The 14,308-nt window shown below is 46.0% G+C and overlaps 1 protein-coding gene across 2 annotated transcripts in view; it reads right to left on the minus strand.

The window, feature by feature from the left end:
- Mars (methionyl-tRNA synthetase) overlaps positions 1-14,030 on the minus strand; it is a 23,040-nt gene extending 9,010 nt beyond the window's left edge. For both annotated transcript variants that reach the window (XM_008844073.3, XM_008844074.2), the window contains exons 1-10: positions 13,873-14,030; positions 13,025-13,115; positions 12,807-12,885; positions 12,594-12,728; positions 11,937-12,012; positions 11,535-11,713; positions 10,092-10,198; positions 3,266-3,382; positions 2,946-3,149; positions 1,519-1,720 (exon numbers count right to left, since the gene is read on the minus strand). In XM_008844073.3, the coding sequence (XP_008842295.1) occupies positions 1,519-1,720; positions 2,946-3,149; positions 3,266-3,382; positions 10,092-10,198; positions 11,535-11,713; positions 11,937-12,012; positions 12,594-12,728; positions 12,807-12,885; positions 13,025-13,115; positions 13,873-13,981 (1,299 nt within the window). In that variant the 5' untranslated portion in view covers positions 13,982-14,030. The remainder of the gene's footprint in view (positions 1-1,518; positions 1,721-2,945; positions 3,150-3,265; positions 3,383-10,091; positions 10,199-11,534; positions 11,714-11,936; positions 12,013-12,593; positions 12,729-12,806; positions 12,886-13,024; positions 13,116-13,872) is intronic.
- Positions 14,031-14,308: the final 278 nt, after the last annotated feature.

Consider the following 14,308-nt stretch of genomic DNA (forward strand, 5'->3'; position numbering starts at 1 on the left):
TTCTCTTTGAGATTGCAACCAAGTAAGGAAAAGATGGTCCGCCTAAGCCATAAACATAGATCTTTACAGGAAAAAATGTCAGGAAATTCTTAATTTTGTAGTACAAAACACCTACATAAACATTGGCAGGTAGGTGATGGCTAAAGGGATTAACAGGTGAGAAGCTAAAGAATGACGCTTTCAAGTGAAATTTATTTTATTTTAGAGACACGGTCTCCTTGTAGCCCCAACTGGCCTGGAAATTACCATGTAGATCAGGCTGGCCTCAATTTCCCAGAGATCTGTCTGCCTCTGACTCCTGAGTGCTAGGACTAAAAGGCTTGTACCACAATGCCCAGCTAAAGTGAGTTTTTTGATCTGAGGTTCTTTTTTGTTTAATACAATTTTCAATTGAATTTTTGCAAATTTTGTAAAATATGTTTTGACTAAATTTAGACGCTCACCTCCACCACCTTTTTTTGGACAGTGTCTCAACTGCCGACTTAGTCCAAGCCAACTTCATCCATTTTCTGGATTTGAGGCTCTAAATCTTTCTCCTCACACTTCTCTTGCTTCTTTCCCATCAGCTTTCCACAGAGCTGCTTGCCACTAAAACAAACTAGAACAAACCCTAACCGCCTCAATGTCTTAGGGCCTGAAGATCTGGTCCTGCCTTTCCTTCTGACCTCAGTTCCATTCTTCCTCTTCACTCATTATGCCATTGCTGCAATGACTTTTCCAGCTCTCTGATGCTGCTGGCCCTTCACATTTCCTGTTCCTTCTACTTGGAAACCTTAGTCCCACTCACTGCCTGATTTGCTCCGCATTCTCTTCTTAGATCAAATTATGGTCTCTTCTAAGAGGCCTTGCCTAGGCTCTTAAAGCCCACTCTCTAGCCCATCTTCCTAACAGTTTTTCTACATTATTCCCTTATTTAGTGGCTGTCCCTTCCTCACATTAGATAAAAGTCTGTCTTATCTACTCCCTCTTTCTCAGTCTCTACAATTATATGTTCTGGCCTAATACAAAGATTCATAAAGGTTTGTCAATAAATGAGTAATAATTAACAAATGAGTCAACTTGCACTTGGACAGAGGTATTTGTGGAAGAAGGATCTAAATCAGCACTTATCAGGTGGTCTAAAGCTGGAGCAATTTGTCTATTTCCTTGTACCCTGCCAGTTACAAGGCAAATGCTCAGAGCCAGGCATAGTAGCCCAAGCCTTTAATCCAAGCACTCAGGAGGCAGACGCAGGCGGATCTCTGAGTTCAAAGCCAACCTGGTCTACATAATGAGTTCCAGGCCAGCTGGGGCTACAGGCAGGGAGACCCTGTCTCAAGTCCAAAAAAGAATAAACAGTTGATCTGCTTATCAAATCTAGAACTCCTATAGAGCAGTGAGATGGAGCCTGCCCATCAGAATCCACAGCTCCCATGGATAGTGAGATTGAATGTGTCCTTCTGCTCTTCCGAGTGTTTTTGTTGCAGAAAAAGAATAAGCAGTAGTTTCCTTTGGGCTCCCTTGAGATCGTCCTCTTACCTTGAGTTCAATGGCATTGATGAGCTTGCCACACTTGTCACACTGGTCACCCCGGGCCTCTTCATACCCACAGAAGGGACACACTCCCTCCACAAAGCGGTCAGCCAGGAAACGAGCACATTGCTCACACCGCAGCTGCTCCACAGTATCTTGTAGCACAAAACCTCGTGTTAGCAACCTCTGGAAGATGTCCTGGGTGATTCTGGCAAGGTCAGTAAGCAAGGGATGAGAAAGAACAGTCAGAGGCAATCTGGACCCTTTCCTTCTGCTGCTCCAACCAGACACCCAAACAGCATCAAAAAAATGATGTAGAAGGCTTCTCAGGGTAATGGCCATCTACTCCATTTCAGAGCTTACTGAATGAGTCCACATTGCTCACTTGATTCTCTTCCCTCAGCACGTGGCAGTTCACTTTTGTTGACTCTAGTTACATGCCTTTTTTTTAAATCCTTTTGAGACAGAGTCTCCCTGAAACCCCAGCTGGCCTGGAACTCGCTATATAGACCAGGCTGGCCTCGAACTCACAGAGATCTGTCTGCCTCTGCCACCCAAGTTTTTGTTCTTTCTTTTTTGAGATAAAGTCTCATGAAGCTCACACCAGCCTCAAACTCACTACATGGACAAGGTTGGCCTTGAGCTCCCGATCCTCTGCCTCCACTTCCCAAATGCTGGGACTACAGGAGGGTGCCACCGTGTTGAGCTTAGTTTTACATGCTTTGTCTTCAGGACTTCACATAGCCCAAGGGCTGAACTCAGTGGTCCACCAGTCTCTTTGTGGCATTTGTGAGGACACTGGCAAGCAAATAGGAAGGAACTATCTTAAAGACTCTAAGCTGAGCACAATGGTGCATACCTGTAATCCCAGCTCTTAGAAAGCTGAGGCAGGAGTTTGAGACCAGCTTGGGATATAAAATGAGATTCTGTCTCCAAACCAAAAAGACTCTTGGGTCATCAGAGGAAGGAAAGCAACAAATGGGAGGCAGGCACATGTTTCTCTTCCTCCCTCAGGTGCTCCTTCAGCCGCCAGTCCCTATTCAGGCTTCTGTAAAAACTGAATCTTATAGCCGGGTGTGGTGGCACACACCTTTAATCCCAGCACTCCGGAGGCAGAAGCAGGCGGATCTCTGAGTTCAAGGCCAACCTGGTCTACATAGTGAGTTCCAGGACAGCTGGGGCTACAGGGAGACCCTGTCTCAAAAAGACCAAAAAAAAAAACAAAAAAAAAACTGAATCTTATCAAGGCCTGAAAACTGCCCAGGATTCATTTGGATACTGAAAAGGATACTGAAAACATCTCAGGACAATGTTCAGGACCCAAGTTTAAGAGTTTCTAGTCAGCCACCTCGGCTCTGTCTGTCTCCATGATTTCTCATTACTCCTAGCCTCAGCCTTCAATCCCCATCCCTGCCTCATGAGAGGAAACCTACTTGGTCTGCTGTGCAGTGGTGGTACGACCGAAAGTATCAAATGAGATATTAAACCAGCAGTAGATGTCAGCATGGATTCTATGATACTTGTCACAGATTTCCTGTGGGGTTAGACCCTCCTCCATAGCCTTGGTCTCTGTCGCTGTACCATATTCATCTGTTCCACACAGATAGAGAGTATTCCACTGGCGGAGGCGAGAGTACCTGGAAGGGGAAATGGTGGTCATAGGCAGCTTCCTCCAGCCTCCACCTCTGAGGACTCTTATTCCCTTGGGACCCACCCCTCCCTCAGGAGGTCTCTCCTCTAGCAACTGGCTCACCTGGCAAAGACATCAGCACTGAGTACACAACCAATGATGTTTCCAAGGTGAGGGACATTGTTCACATAAGGGAGGGCACTCGTGATAAGCACATTCCTTTCTCCAGCCACAGGTAACCTAGTAAAGGAAGGAGGAAGAGAACAGTCCATTGCAGAGATGTAAATACTAAGACCAAAATTGTACAAAATACCCCAAAATAGACTTGATCTAAGACTTTCCTCACAAGAACCCACAGGTCTGTAACCCTAGGGCTGCTGGTAAAGGTCCTGAAGTGTCTGCAAGCCTCATGCACAGTAGTAAGTGCACTGCATGTGCCCTATTCCAACACTGATTCCTCTTTCATTCTCATGACCTTAGCTTGTTCTCAGGCTCAAACTTCCCAGGTACTAACACAATTCTCCCCTAAACTGTGTCCAACTACTATCATTCACTGCTCCCAAGAAGCTTCCCAGTGCTGACCTCCTCTTCCAGGGTACCCTTAGTCATTAGATGAAATCCTCACAGCTCATCACTGAATATACAAATCTTACCAAAATCATTTTGTACCCCAACCCCTCTTTTCCTAAGCCAGGCTTGCCACTTCTGGCCTAACTCAAATCAGCAAGAACCAATATTGTAGACTGAGTAAGATGGTTCAGTGGATAAAACACTTGCCATGTAAGCATGAATACTGGAGTTCAGATCACTAGAACCCACAATAAAACCCAGGCAGCTACGGTGGTCAACCTATAATCCCAGTGCTTCAGAGGTACAGACATGAATACCACAAGCTAACTAGACCAGCCAGAATTAGAGAGCTGCAGATTCAGTAAGACCCTGCCTCAGTAAATACCAGCTGAGGAGGAGACTACACACATATACATATGCACACTGTGTACCACACCCCCACACCCCCACCCCATGGGGGTAGGGGGAAAGAACCAGTATTGCCTTCACATGCACTATCTCCTCTCTTTCCAGGATCATTTCTAGTCACGTCACTCAATCTGCTGACTGATGTCTCTCCAGTCATTATTCCTTTTTCATCCTTCATCATCTCTGACAGCTCAGCTACGTACATCCTGTATTCCCCCTCTCCTCTCCCTAGCACTGATACCTCACTAAAGTTCCTATATCTTTCTAACTACTTTCATCCTGTGATCACTGGCTTCCTAATTCTCTCATATTACCTCACCTGATCTCCCCAGCTATGTACAACCACCAGACTGTCTATCTACTTCATGGAACATTCCACAGCTGACTTCTTCAATACAGATGTCACGAATCTGTCATGTATTCATTGGCCTGTGTTCCTATAACTGGTTACCATAATTTTTTTTTAATTTATTATTTTTATGTGTATGAGTGAATTGCCTACATGTAGGTAAGTGCACCCGTGTCGTGCAATGCCTTTGGAGGACAGAAGAGGCTGTCGGATCCCCTGGAACCGGAGTTAAAGACAGCTGCCATGTGGGTGCTGGGATTCGAACCTGGGTCTTCTGCAAGAACAGCCAGTATTCTTAACCACTGAGCCATCTCCAGGCCCTTTTTTTTTTTTTTTTTTTTTTTTTTGTCCTTTTCAGACAGGGTCTCCCTGTAGCCCCAGCTGGATTGGAACTCACAGAGATCCACCTGAGTGCTGGGACTAAAGGCGTGCGCCACCACATCTGGCACCATAATTGTTTTTAAAATGCAGCATACAAATCTGCTCCTTCAGGAAAATCTCTTTTACTAACTGGCCTTCCAGTCTTTTTGCAACCTAAGCCCTTACCCACTTTGTACCATACAAATAACTTATTATAGCATGTTGTATTTTGTTACTGTTGTAATACCATAACTGTGTCTAGTTTATAAATTAACTGTGTAGTGGTCCTTTTCCATGATCCTGACATTTCCCTCTTATCATGGCCATGTTGATAACTATGGCAGATAAATAGGTAACTATGCCCTGGGTTCTGTACTTAAGGTGGGTTACAACCTATTTTATAGCTGTCCTCCTTATTCCTAGGGATACTCTCCAAGATTCCCAGGTACACTCCTGAAATCACAGACAGTACCGAACCCTATATGCATCTTCCTATACATTTATAACTATGATAAAGTTTAATTTATAAACTAGACACAGTTATGGTATTACAACAGTAACAAAATACAACATGCTATAATAAGTTATTTAAAACTTATGGATTATTTCTGGAATTTTTCCATTTAAAATTTACAGACCGGGGCTGGAGAGATAGCTCAGCGGTTAAGAGCACTGACTGCTCTTGCAGAGGATCCAGGTTTGATTCCCAGCACCCACATGGTGGCTACAAACCATCCTTAACTCCAGTTCCAGGGGAATCCGAAACCCTCTTCTGACCTCTGCCACACTGCACAACACGGGTGCACTGACTTACATGCAGGCAATACACTCATACACATAAAATAAAAATAATTTTTAAAAAAGCCAGGCGTGGTGGCACACGCCTTAAATCCCAGCACTTGGGAGGCAGAGGCAGGCAATCTCTGTGAATTCAAGGCCAGCCTGATCTACATAGTGAGTTCCAGGACAGCTGGGGCTACAGAGAGACCCTGTCTCAAAAAGACCCAAAAAAAAAAAAAAAAAAAAGATTTACAGACCTTGGTAAAACCTTGGTAAAACTTTGGAATGCAGAAACACAGATAAAAGAGGTTGGGATGGTGGGGTGGGGTGGCATACACCTTTAATCCCAGCACTCAAGAGGCAGAGGCAGGTGGATCTCTGGAAGTTTAAGGTCAGTGAGTGTTGGGCTAGCTGTGGCTATAGGGAGATCCTGTCTTGAAAAGACCTAAAATAAAAAGAGGTTGGGATGTACCTTCTGACTGGGTTAGTACAATGGTGCAAAATACCACAGGGGCTTGAATAAAGAAGGCAAAGCTCTCCAGCTTAAGATTAACATAAAACAGCATGAGCCAGCAAGACAGGTCAGTCAGTAAAAGCACTCACCATGCAAGTCTAACAACCTGACTTTGCTGGTATCCAGGGTGGAAAGAAAAATGAACTCCCCAAAAATTGTCTTGCTCCTTATGTCCGCTCTCTCCCTCTCTCCCTCCCTCCCTCTCTCCCCCCCCCCTCCTTCTCTCTCACGCACAAAATCACCTACACATACAATAATACTAGTAATACTAAGACAGCTTAATTTGCCTATGAATTTTTTTTTTTTATCTTTTTGAGACAGGGTTTCCCTGTAGCCCCAGCTGGCTATCTATGAAGTCTTTTATCATCTTTGCAATACTGAAATTGAACCTAGGGCCTCAAGCATGCTACAGCACCATGGAGATCTCTGTTGAGATAAGAGGCCAGCTTCATCTACATAGTGACATCTAAGCCAGCTGGGGCTACAGGGAAACTCTGTTTCAAAATAACAACAGAAAGAGGTCTAACACTGATTTCTATCCCTAGACCTTTTTTTAAAAAATATTTTTTTATTTATTATTTTTTTTATTTTATGTGTTATGAGTGCATTGCCTGCATGTAGGTAAGTGCACCCATGTCGTACAATGCCCGAGGAGGACAGAAGAGGCTGTTGGATCCCCTGGAACTGGAGTTACAGACAGTTGTTAATTGCCATGTGAGTGCTGGGATCCGAACCCCAGTCTTCTGCAATCCCCGATCTTCTGCAAGAACAGCCAGTGTTCTTAACCACTGAGCCACCTCTCCAGCCCCTCTCCCTGGACCTTTTAATCTGTGTGTGGTTGGTGGATAGCTTTCCATGACAAAGTGGCCTTGACCTCCTGGTCCTTCTGCCTGCTGAGATTACCAGCATATGCCATCAACTTGGCTCCTAGCCCTCTTTTTACTTTTACTTATAAAAATACATATTATTGCCGGGCATGGTGGCACACACCTTTAATCCCAGCACTCGGGAGGCAGAGGCAGGAAGACCCTGTCTCAAAAAGACAAAAAAAAAAAAAAAAAAAAAAAAAAATTATTATTTTTATTTTATGTGTATTGAGTGCATTGCTTGCATGTATGTAGGTATATTCATGTCGTACAATACACAAAAAGGTCAGAAGAGGGAGTGGGATTCCCTGGAACTGGAGTTAAAGGACAGTTGTTAGGTACCATGTGGATGCTGGGAACCAAACCCAGGTCCTCTGAAAGAGGTGCCAGTGCTCTTAACTGCTGAGTCATCTCTTTAGTCCATTTTTTAGGGGCAGTAGGGTGTTTGAGACAGGGTCTCCTTGTAGCCCCAGCTGTCCTGGAACTCACTATGTAGACCAGGCTGGCCTTAAACCCACAGAGATCCACCTGCCTCTGCCTCCCGAGTGCTGGGATTAAAGGTGTGTACCACAATGCCCAGCCTCCCTCTTTTTACTTTTCAAGACAAGGTCTAACTAAGTTGCTCAAGCTGGCCTAGAACTTGCAATCCTCCTGCCTCAGCCTCCCAAGTAGCTGGGATTATAGGCTAGGCCAATGCAGGATGTCTCCTCTTCTGCTTAGGCATTCAAATACGTTAGTCTATACAAACATCTAAAAAAGTCTATGTCTGATTCTTTATGAGCCCTCAAAGAGCTTGGTACTAACCTTTCAATAGATATTCAAGAAAGATACAAAATGAACAAAGAATGGACTTTCTTATAATAACTATTGGGCCAACTTGGTCTTGTGCTGGCAACTGAGCCCCATAAGAGATAGGGTCAGTGGGATGGCTCAGCAGGTAAAAGCACTGGCTGTGCAAAACTGATGACCCGAGTTTGATTCCCAGATCCCATTGTGGAAGGAGAACAGACTTCTAAATGTTGTTGTCTGACTTCCACAAGTGCACATGGCATGCACAGACACCCATCCATACACTCAAAATAAAACAAACATTTAGTTTAAAAAATTAAAAAGAAGCTGGGTGTAGTGGCACACGCCTTTAGTCCCAGCACTGAAAGGCAGAGGCAGGCAGATCTCTGTGGGTTCAAGGCCAGCTTGGTCGACATAGTGAGTTCCAGGCCAGCTGGGGTTACAGGGAGACCCTGTCTCAAAGAGACAAAAAAAAAAATTTTTTTTAAAGAAATAGTCCTACCTACTTTCTAAAAGTTTACATATTAGTGAGGAGGCAAACAGAGAAGAAACTGTTAAATGACAACAGAGTTCCCAGAAGATAAAGCACTCAGAACCACATAAGGAATGGACAGAAGCTCAATCTAGAAGAGCTACACACCAGACAAGTAAGATGCACGTAATTCAGGAAAAAACAAAAGAAGCACAAAAACAGAGGCTGCTTCTCTTTCAAAACAGCTCTGGCTGGATGTAGCTCAGTGGTGAGCACTTGTCTAGCATGCACAAGGCCGTGGATCTGAGTCTCAGCAACACAAAAAGAAAAACTGCTTCATTCATTTGTTCCTTGACTGGCCAGCTTTTAGCCACTGGTCTTTTATCAATTCTTTATAAAAGCCAAACTCTCTAGTCATGCCTTTAATCTTAGCACTCAGGAGGCAAAGGCAGGGAGACCTCTGAGTTCGAGGTCTGCTGGGGATACAGAGTCCTGTCTCAAAAAAAAAGCCAAACTCTCTTGTCACTCAAGCCTCTGCTAGTTAGGTAGGCTTCCTCTATCGGGAAGACCTTTTCCCACACTTACTCTTGCCTAACTCCTCCTCATCTTGCAAGTCTCAACTAACACCCCTCTTTACATTTTTAAAAAATTCCTTACTATGGAGGGTAGGAAGTGGTAATGCACAGCATGAGAGGTCAGAAGATGACTGTGTAAAGTCAGTTCTTGCCTTTCACCTTCATGTAGTGTTGGGGACCCCTGTTGTGAAGTAGTAGTCTCTCTATGTCTGGACAGCCCATGGGCTCGGTTTCATATGCAGAAGACTCCTTTTCATCAGGGTACCTTCCTGGCATCTTCCTGACTCGTCTTTTGAAGTAGCCGCCACAGAAACATGGCTTCCGGCTCTGGAAATTGCCAGCCTTTCCTGTGTGATTTTTCTGGCAGTCTGGCAGCCTGGCCAGAGCTTACCACCACATGTAAATGGGGCATCCTAAAAGTACCTATCAGCTAAAGCTTTTACCACTACCCCCATGGTATAAAATGTCCTGGTTTTCTCTCAATATTGGAGCTGGATCACTAGGAGCTAGGAGCTGAAACACTGAGACTTGGAGCCGAGCTGAGTCACTGAATAAAGAGCTGTAACACGGATTAAGCTGAATCCTGTGTCTCACTGCCTATGATCCAGTCTCTCCGGGGTGCGATATCCTTCCGTCATCGACTCACGGAAACCTAGCTTTAGCCTCCTCGTGCCTTTCCTTGTGACCCGGCAGCTGATGGGTCCCAAACTTAGAGAGAGAGTACACGGGTGAAATTAGGGCGGAACTCGGCCGGGCAAGCCCCGCCAGCAGAAGTCTCAGAGACCTGGGGAAGCAGCGGAGAAGCAGAGACCCGCCAGAGAGCCAGCAACGCGGAGCAGACGCTGCGGGACCTGCCGCATCTCCAGGTGTGCGCAGGGGGCCGGCGCCATGAGATCCCTGCACGCCCCATAATGTAGGTTCTGAGGATCAAACTTAAGCTTATATGGCAAGCACTTTATCCACTGAGTCATCTCACTGATCCCTCAACTAGAAACACTTTAAGACCAGGAGTTCAGGTCATCCTCAGCATAATGAGTTTGAGGCCAGTCTGAGCTACATGAGACACTGTCTCTTTTCTCTCATAGCATCCTGTTCTTCATAGGACTTATTAAAATTTGTAATTATACAATTATGACAGATTTGTAAATACCTCTCTACCCTATCCTACTGGAGTTAAAATTCCATGAGCATAGAGGTCTGTCTACTATCCCTCCATCCACAATTTCCACTTATGAAACCAAGCCCCACTCCTTGGTATCTACTCACACTGGATTCTGTGGGGGCCGAAGTGGAGGCAAGCTTCCCAGGCCCTTCTCCCAAGCAGTCACAGCCATGGCAATTTCTTCCTCCGACAGGGTAGCCAGCTCTTCCTCCTATGAAGAGTAGACAGTGGGGCTAGAGAGATGGCTCAGCAGTTAAAGAACAGTGCCTACTCTTGCAAAGGACAAGGATTCAGTTCCCTATAGCCACATCATGGCAAACAATCATCTCTAAGCCAAGTTCCAGGCCTCTGTGAGCATTGTACACATGTAGCGAACTTATATACATATAGGCAAAATACTCATACACATAAAAGTAAATAATTTTTTTTCTTTCTTTTGTTTTGGTCTTTTTTTGAGACAGGGTCTCCCTGTAGCCCCAGCTGGCCTGGAATTCACATGCAGACCAGGCTGGCCTTGATCTCACAGAGATCCACCTGCCTCTGCCTCCCCTAGTGCTGAGATTAAAGGGGTACACTACCATGCCCAGCAACCAACTATAAATTTAAAAAAATTTTTTTTAAAAAGAGTAGGGTACCACTGGGCATGGTGGCACACACCTGTAGTCCCAACACTTGGGAGGCAGAGGCAGGCAGATCTCTGTGAGTTCAGGGCCAGCCTGGTCTACATAGTGAATTCCAGGACAGCTGGGGCTACAGGGAGACTCTGCTTCAGAAAGACCAAAAAAAAAAAGAGTACGGTACTGGAGAGATGGCTCAGTGGTTAAGAGCACTGACTGCTCTTGCAGAGGACCTGAATTCAATTCCTAGCACCCACATGGCAGCTAACAACCATGTGTAACTGTAGTTCCAGGGGATCTGACACTTTCTTCTGACCTCCTCAGGCACTGCATGACACAGGTGCACTTACACACACAGGCAATACACTCATACACATAAAATAAAAATAAATTAAAAAATTTGCTGGGCATGGTGGTGCACGATTGTAGTCCCAGCACTTGGGAGGCAGAGGCAGATGGATCTCTGTGAGTTCAAGGCCAGCCTAGTCTACATAGTGAGTTCCAGGACTGCTGGGGCTACAGGGAGACCCTGTCTCAAAAAGACAAAAAAAAAAATTTTTTAAAAGAGTAGGGCTGGAGAGATGGCTCAGTGGTTAAGAACACTGGTTGTTCTTGCAGAAGACCCGGGTTCGAATCCCAGCACCCACATGGCAGCTAACAACTGTCCGTAATTCCAGTTCTGGGGGATCCGATGGCCTCTTCTGTCCTCCACGGGCATTGCACGACACAGGTGCACTTACCTACACGCAGGCAATACACTCATACACATAAAATAAAAAATAATAAATTTAAAACAAAAAAAAAGAGTAGACATTCAGAATCCCTTGCCACATGGTGGGGTGGGGGGGCACAGGACAAAGAAACTAACTCTTTTCTATCAAGAAGGTGGCCACAAATGAGGCTCTGGGGATGCCCTGCCCTGTTCCAAACCTCAGGTTCATTGCTGACAGCCCTCCCCTCAGGAGGATGGGACTGTGGCTGTGGCTGTTTTTGGAGGTATGGGCGGAGAGCCAGGACACCCTGCTGTTTCAGCACAGTCTCTGCAGCGCGCCGACATGGTTCCTGGGTACTCAGTGTCTGGAACCAACTATGTAGGGCACCCAGCTCCTCTGTGGGCATGGGAGAAAAGAAAGAGCAAACATGAAAACCAAGAATGGGTAGCAGGAGTGGACCGTCTCACCTTCCAGGTGCTTTCCCCAGTTCCCTTGGCCACCTTCTGCTGTAGTTTCCCTATCACAGTATACCTTAAAGTGGATTCTCAATATTCTACTGTTCTAGAATCCCTATACCAAGCTCCTGGGTTGGGGATAAAGTGATATATACAATTCTCACCAGGAAGGTAAGTTGGGTCTTGCAACAATGGGTACAATGCTCCCCACAAAACAATGTCAGCTAAAGACTCTGTGTCCTGGCGGGAGAAAAAAAATAAAATGTTATACAAATATACAACTCATATTTCCCAATGATAATATCTAATGTTTACCTTTTTTTATTTTTGGTTTTTTTGAGACAGGGTCTCCCTATAGCCTCAGCTGACCTGGAACTATGCAGACTAGGCTGTTCTCAATCTGCCTACCTCTGCCTCCCAAGTGCTGGGATTAAAGGTGTGCATCACCAGGCTTGGCTGATGTTTACCTTTTTTTTTTTTAAACAAGGTCTCACATAGCCCCAACTGGCCTCAAACCCCTATATAGCCAAGGATGACCTTGAACTTCTGATCTTCCTGCTTCTATCTTCCAAGGGCTGGGTTTACAAGCATATACCACCACACCCAGATCTGATGTTGTACTTCCTATGTGCCAAGCATTAGGTAAAACAATTTATATTTTCTAACATATCCTCACAAAAAAATTGAGACTCAGACAAAGTGATTCTCAAGATTACAATGCTAGTAAATGGCTGCTGGAGTCTGAATACTTTGAATACAGTATTCACTCTAAACCCTTACAACATAGGCCTTCACCAAACCCCATTTCAAGATCAACTCACCCCAGCCAAGAAAGGACAGTTTTGACGACTTAAGCTGTAGTCAATGTGAGTCAGGGCTCTCCGAAGTGGGCCAAGAACATGTTCCCCTTTCTTGCCTTGAACCACCAAACAGTACAGGGCAGCAGACAAAGCTGGCTAAAATGCAGAGAACACAGGTCAGGATGGCCATGCATAAGAAGGGCCTGCCTACCGTCCCTGCTGCATTAGTCCCACCTGTAGCTCTGTTGCTTCCCATTCCAGCCACTGGTTGGTAAGGTCGTCTTGCTCCCAGCCAGATAACAGAAAGAAGTACCTGTGCAGGGAGAGAACAAAAGTTAAAATCCAAGGATATGAGCCCTCTGTGAAACAGTGATTGCAAATAAGGTCACAAAAATGATAGTGAAGCCTGAATTGATGCAGCCCACCTCCCCACACTGAGGACCAATACTGACCGGCAGATCGCACTACTAGAGAAGAGGTAGTTGCCACTATCCAGCTGCAAGACAGGAACCTTAGGTCGGGTCAGGAACGGGACCACACACTCTGAATCAGGAAAACCGGTGGAAAACAGGAGTAAGAAAAAACATTTGACAACTTAGGAGCACTCTATATTGTTTCAGGGAAAAGAAAGATGGGTGGTTTCAACCTGTAGTTCCCAAGATGGCCCACTGAAAGGGGGATGGGTTCAGAATACGCTAGAATAGGCCAGCTAGTGTTCAGTTGCAACTGCCAACTGGAAACAACAGGTGGAGAGTGCAGAGTGGAGGTGGTGATATAGGGATAGTGCTGCAGCCAGGAACTGGAATAACGGAAAGTAAGTAGACTATCTTGTGAATGACCTGCAGTCACAGTAGAGAACAAAATTAACAGAAGTGGGAGGGCTGACAACAGAACTTTTAAAGTCGCCCAAACAGTTAGCTGGGAATAAGAGGAGGCAAACTCAAAGGGTTGTGTGTGTGCACGAGTCTGTGTTAAGGGCCTAGGAGAGGAGGGACGGATTTCCCAAGAATGACAAAGAGGTGGCTGGAGTTTATCTCGAAAGAGACGGGGTGAAGGGGGTTGCCTGACAGGTAGGAGGGAGAAGACAGCAGGTCACTGGGGCGAAACAGAGAGGTGATAAGTGAGGAAAGAGCAAGGTGAGGCTAATTAAAAGAAGCAAGGGTCAGGGAAGGGAAAAGAGTATGGAGTGACCTAGGATAACGGGGTAAGAGGTCGACTTGTGGGGGGGGGACTGAGGTTGGGCAAAGCCGACTACTAGACTACGACCCCTCACACGCGGCCCACCAGCATCACCCGGTACCTTCGGAGCCGACGGTGCTGATGAGCAGCTCCGCCCTATCCCTGGCCCTCCCGGCGGCCGCCAACACCGGCAGGCTCCCCGGGGCGCCCTCGCAGACGAACAATCTCATTTCGCCGAGAATCCCACGCTGATGCAACCGGAACCGGTCTCTGGTTTTTGGTTTCGCAGCTGCCGCTAGGCACCTCGGGAAATGAAGTTCCACATTGGGCCAAAGCCTAGGATTCGCGGGCGAAAAATTAACTATTTCCCCCATCATGCACTACTACGAAACAGGAAATGGTTACCAACGAGACCGGGATGCCGACATGTGGGGCTAGCGCGGTCCCTTGGGTCGGAGGTTCCGAGGGGGCAGGGAGGGTCTGGTTAGAGCCGGCTGCCCTTCCATGTAAAGCAGGCCGTGGGGGGAGATCCTGCGGTGGCATCTGATTCTGTAGTG

The sequence above is a fragment of the Nannospalax galili genome, unplaced genomic scaffold (genome assembly GCF_000622305.1).
Source record: "Nannospalax galili isolate Female #2095 unplaced genomic scaffold, S.galili_v1.0 scaffold340, whole genome shotgun sequence".
NCBI classification, from domain to species: domain Eukaryota; kingdom Metazoa; phylum Chordata; class Mammalia; order Rodentia; family Spalacidae; genus Nannospalax; species Nannospalax galili.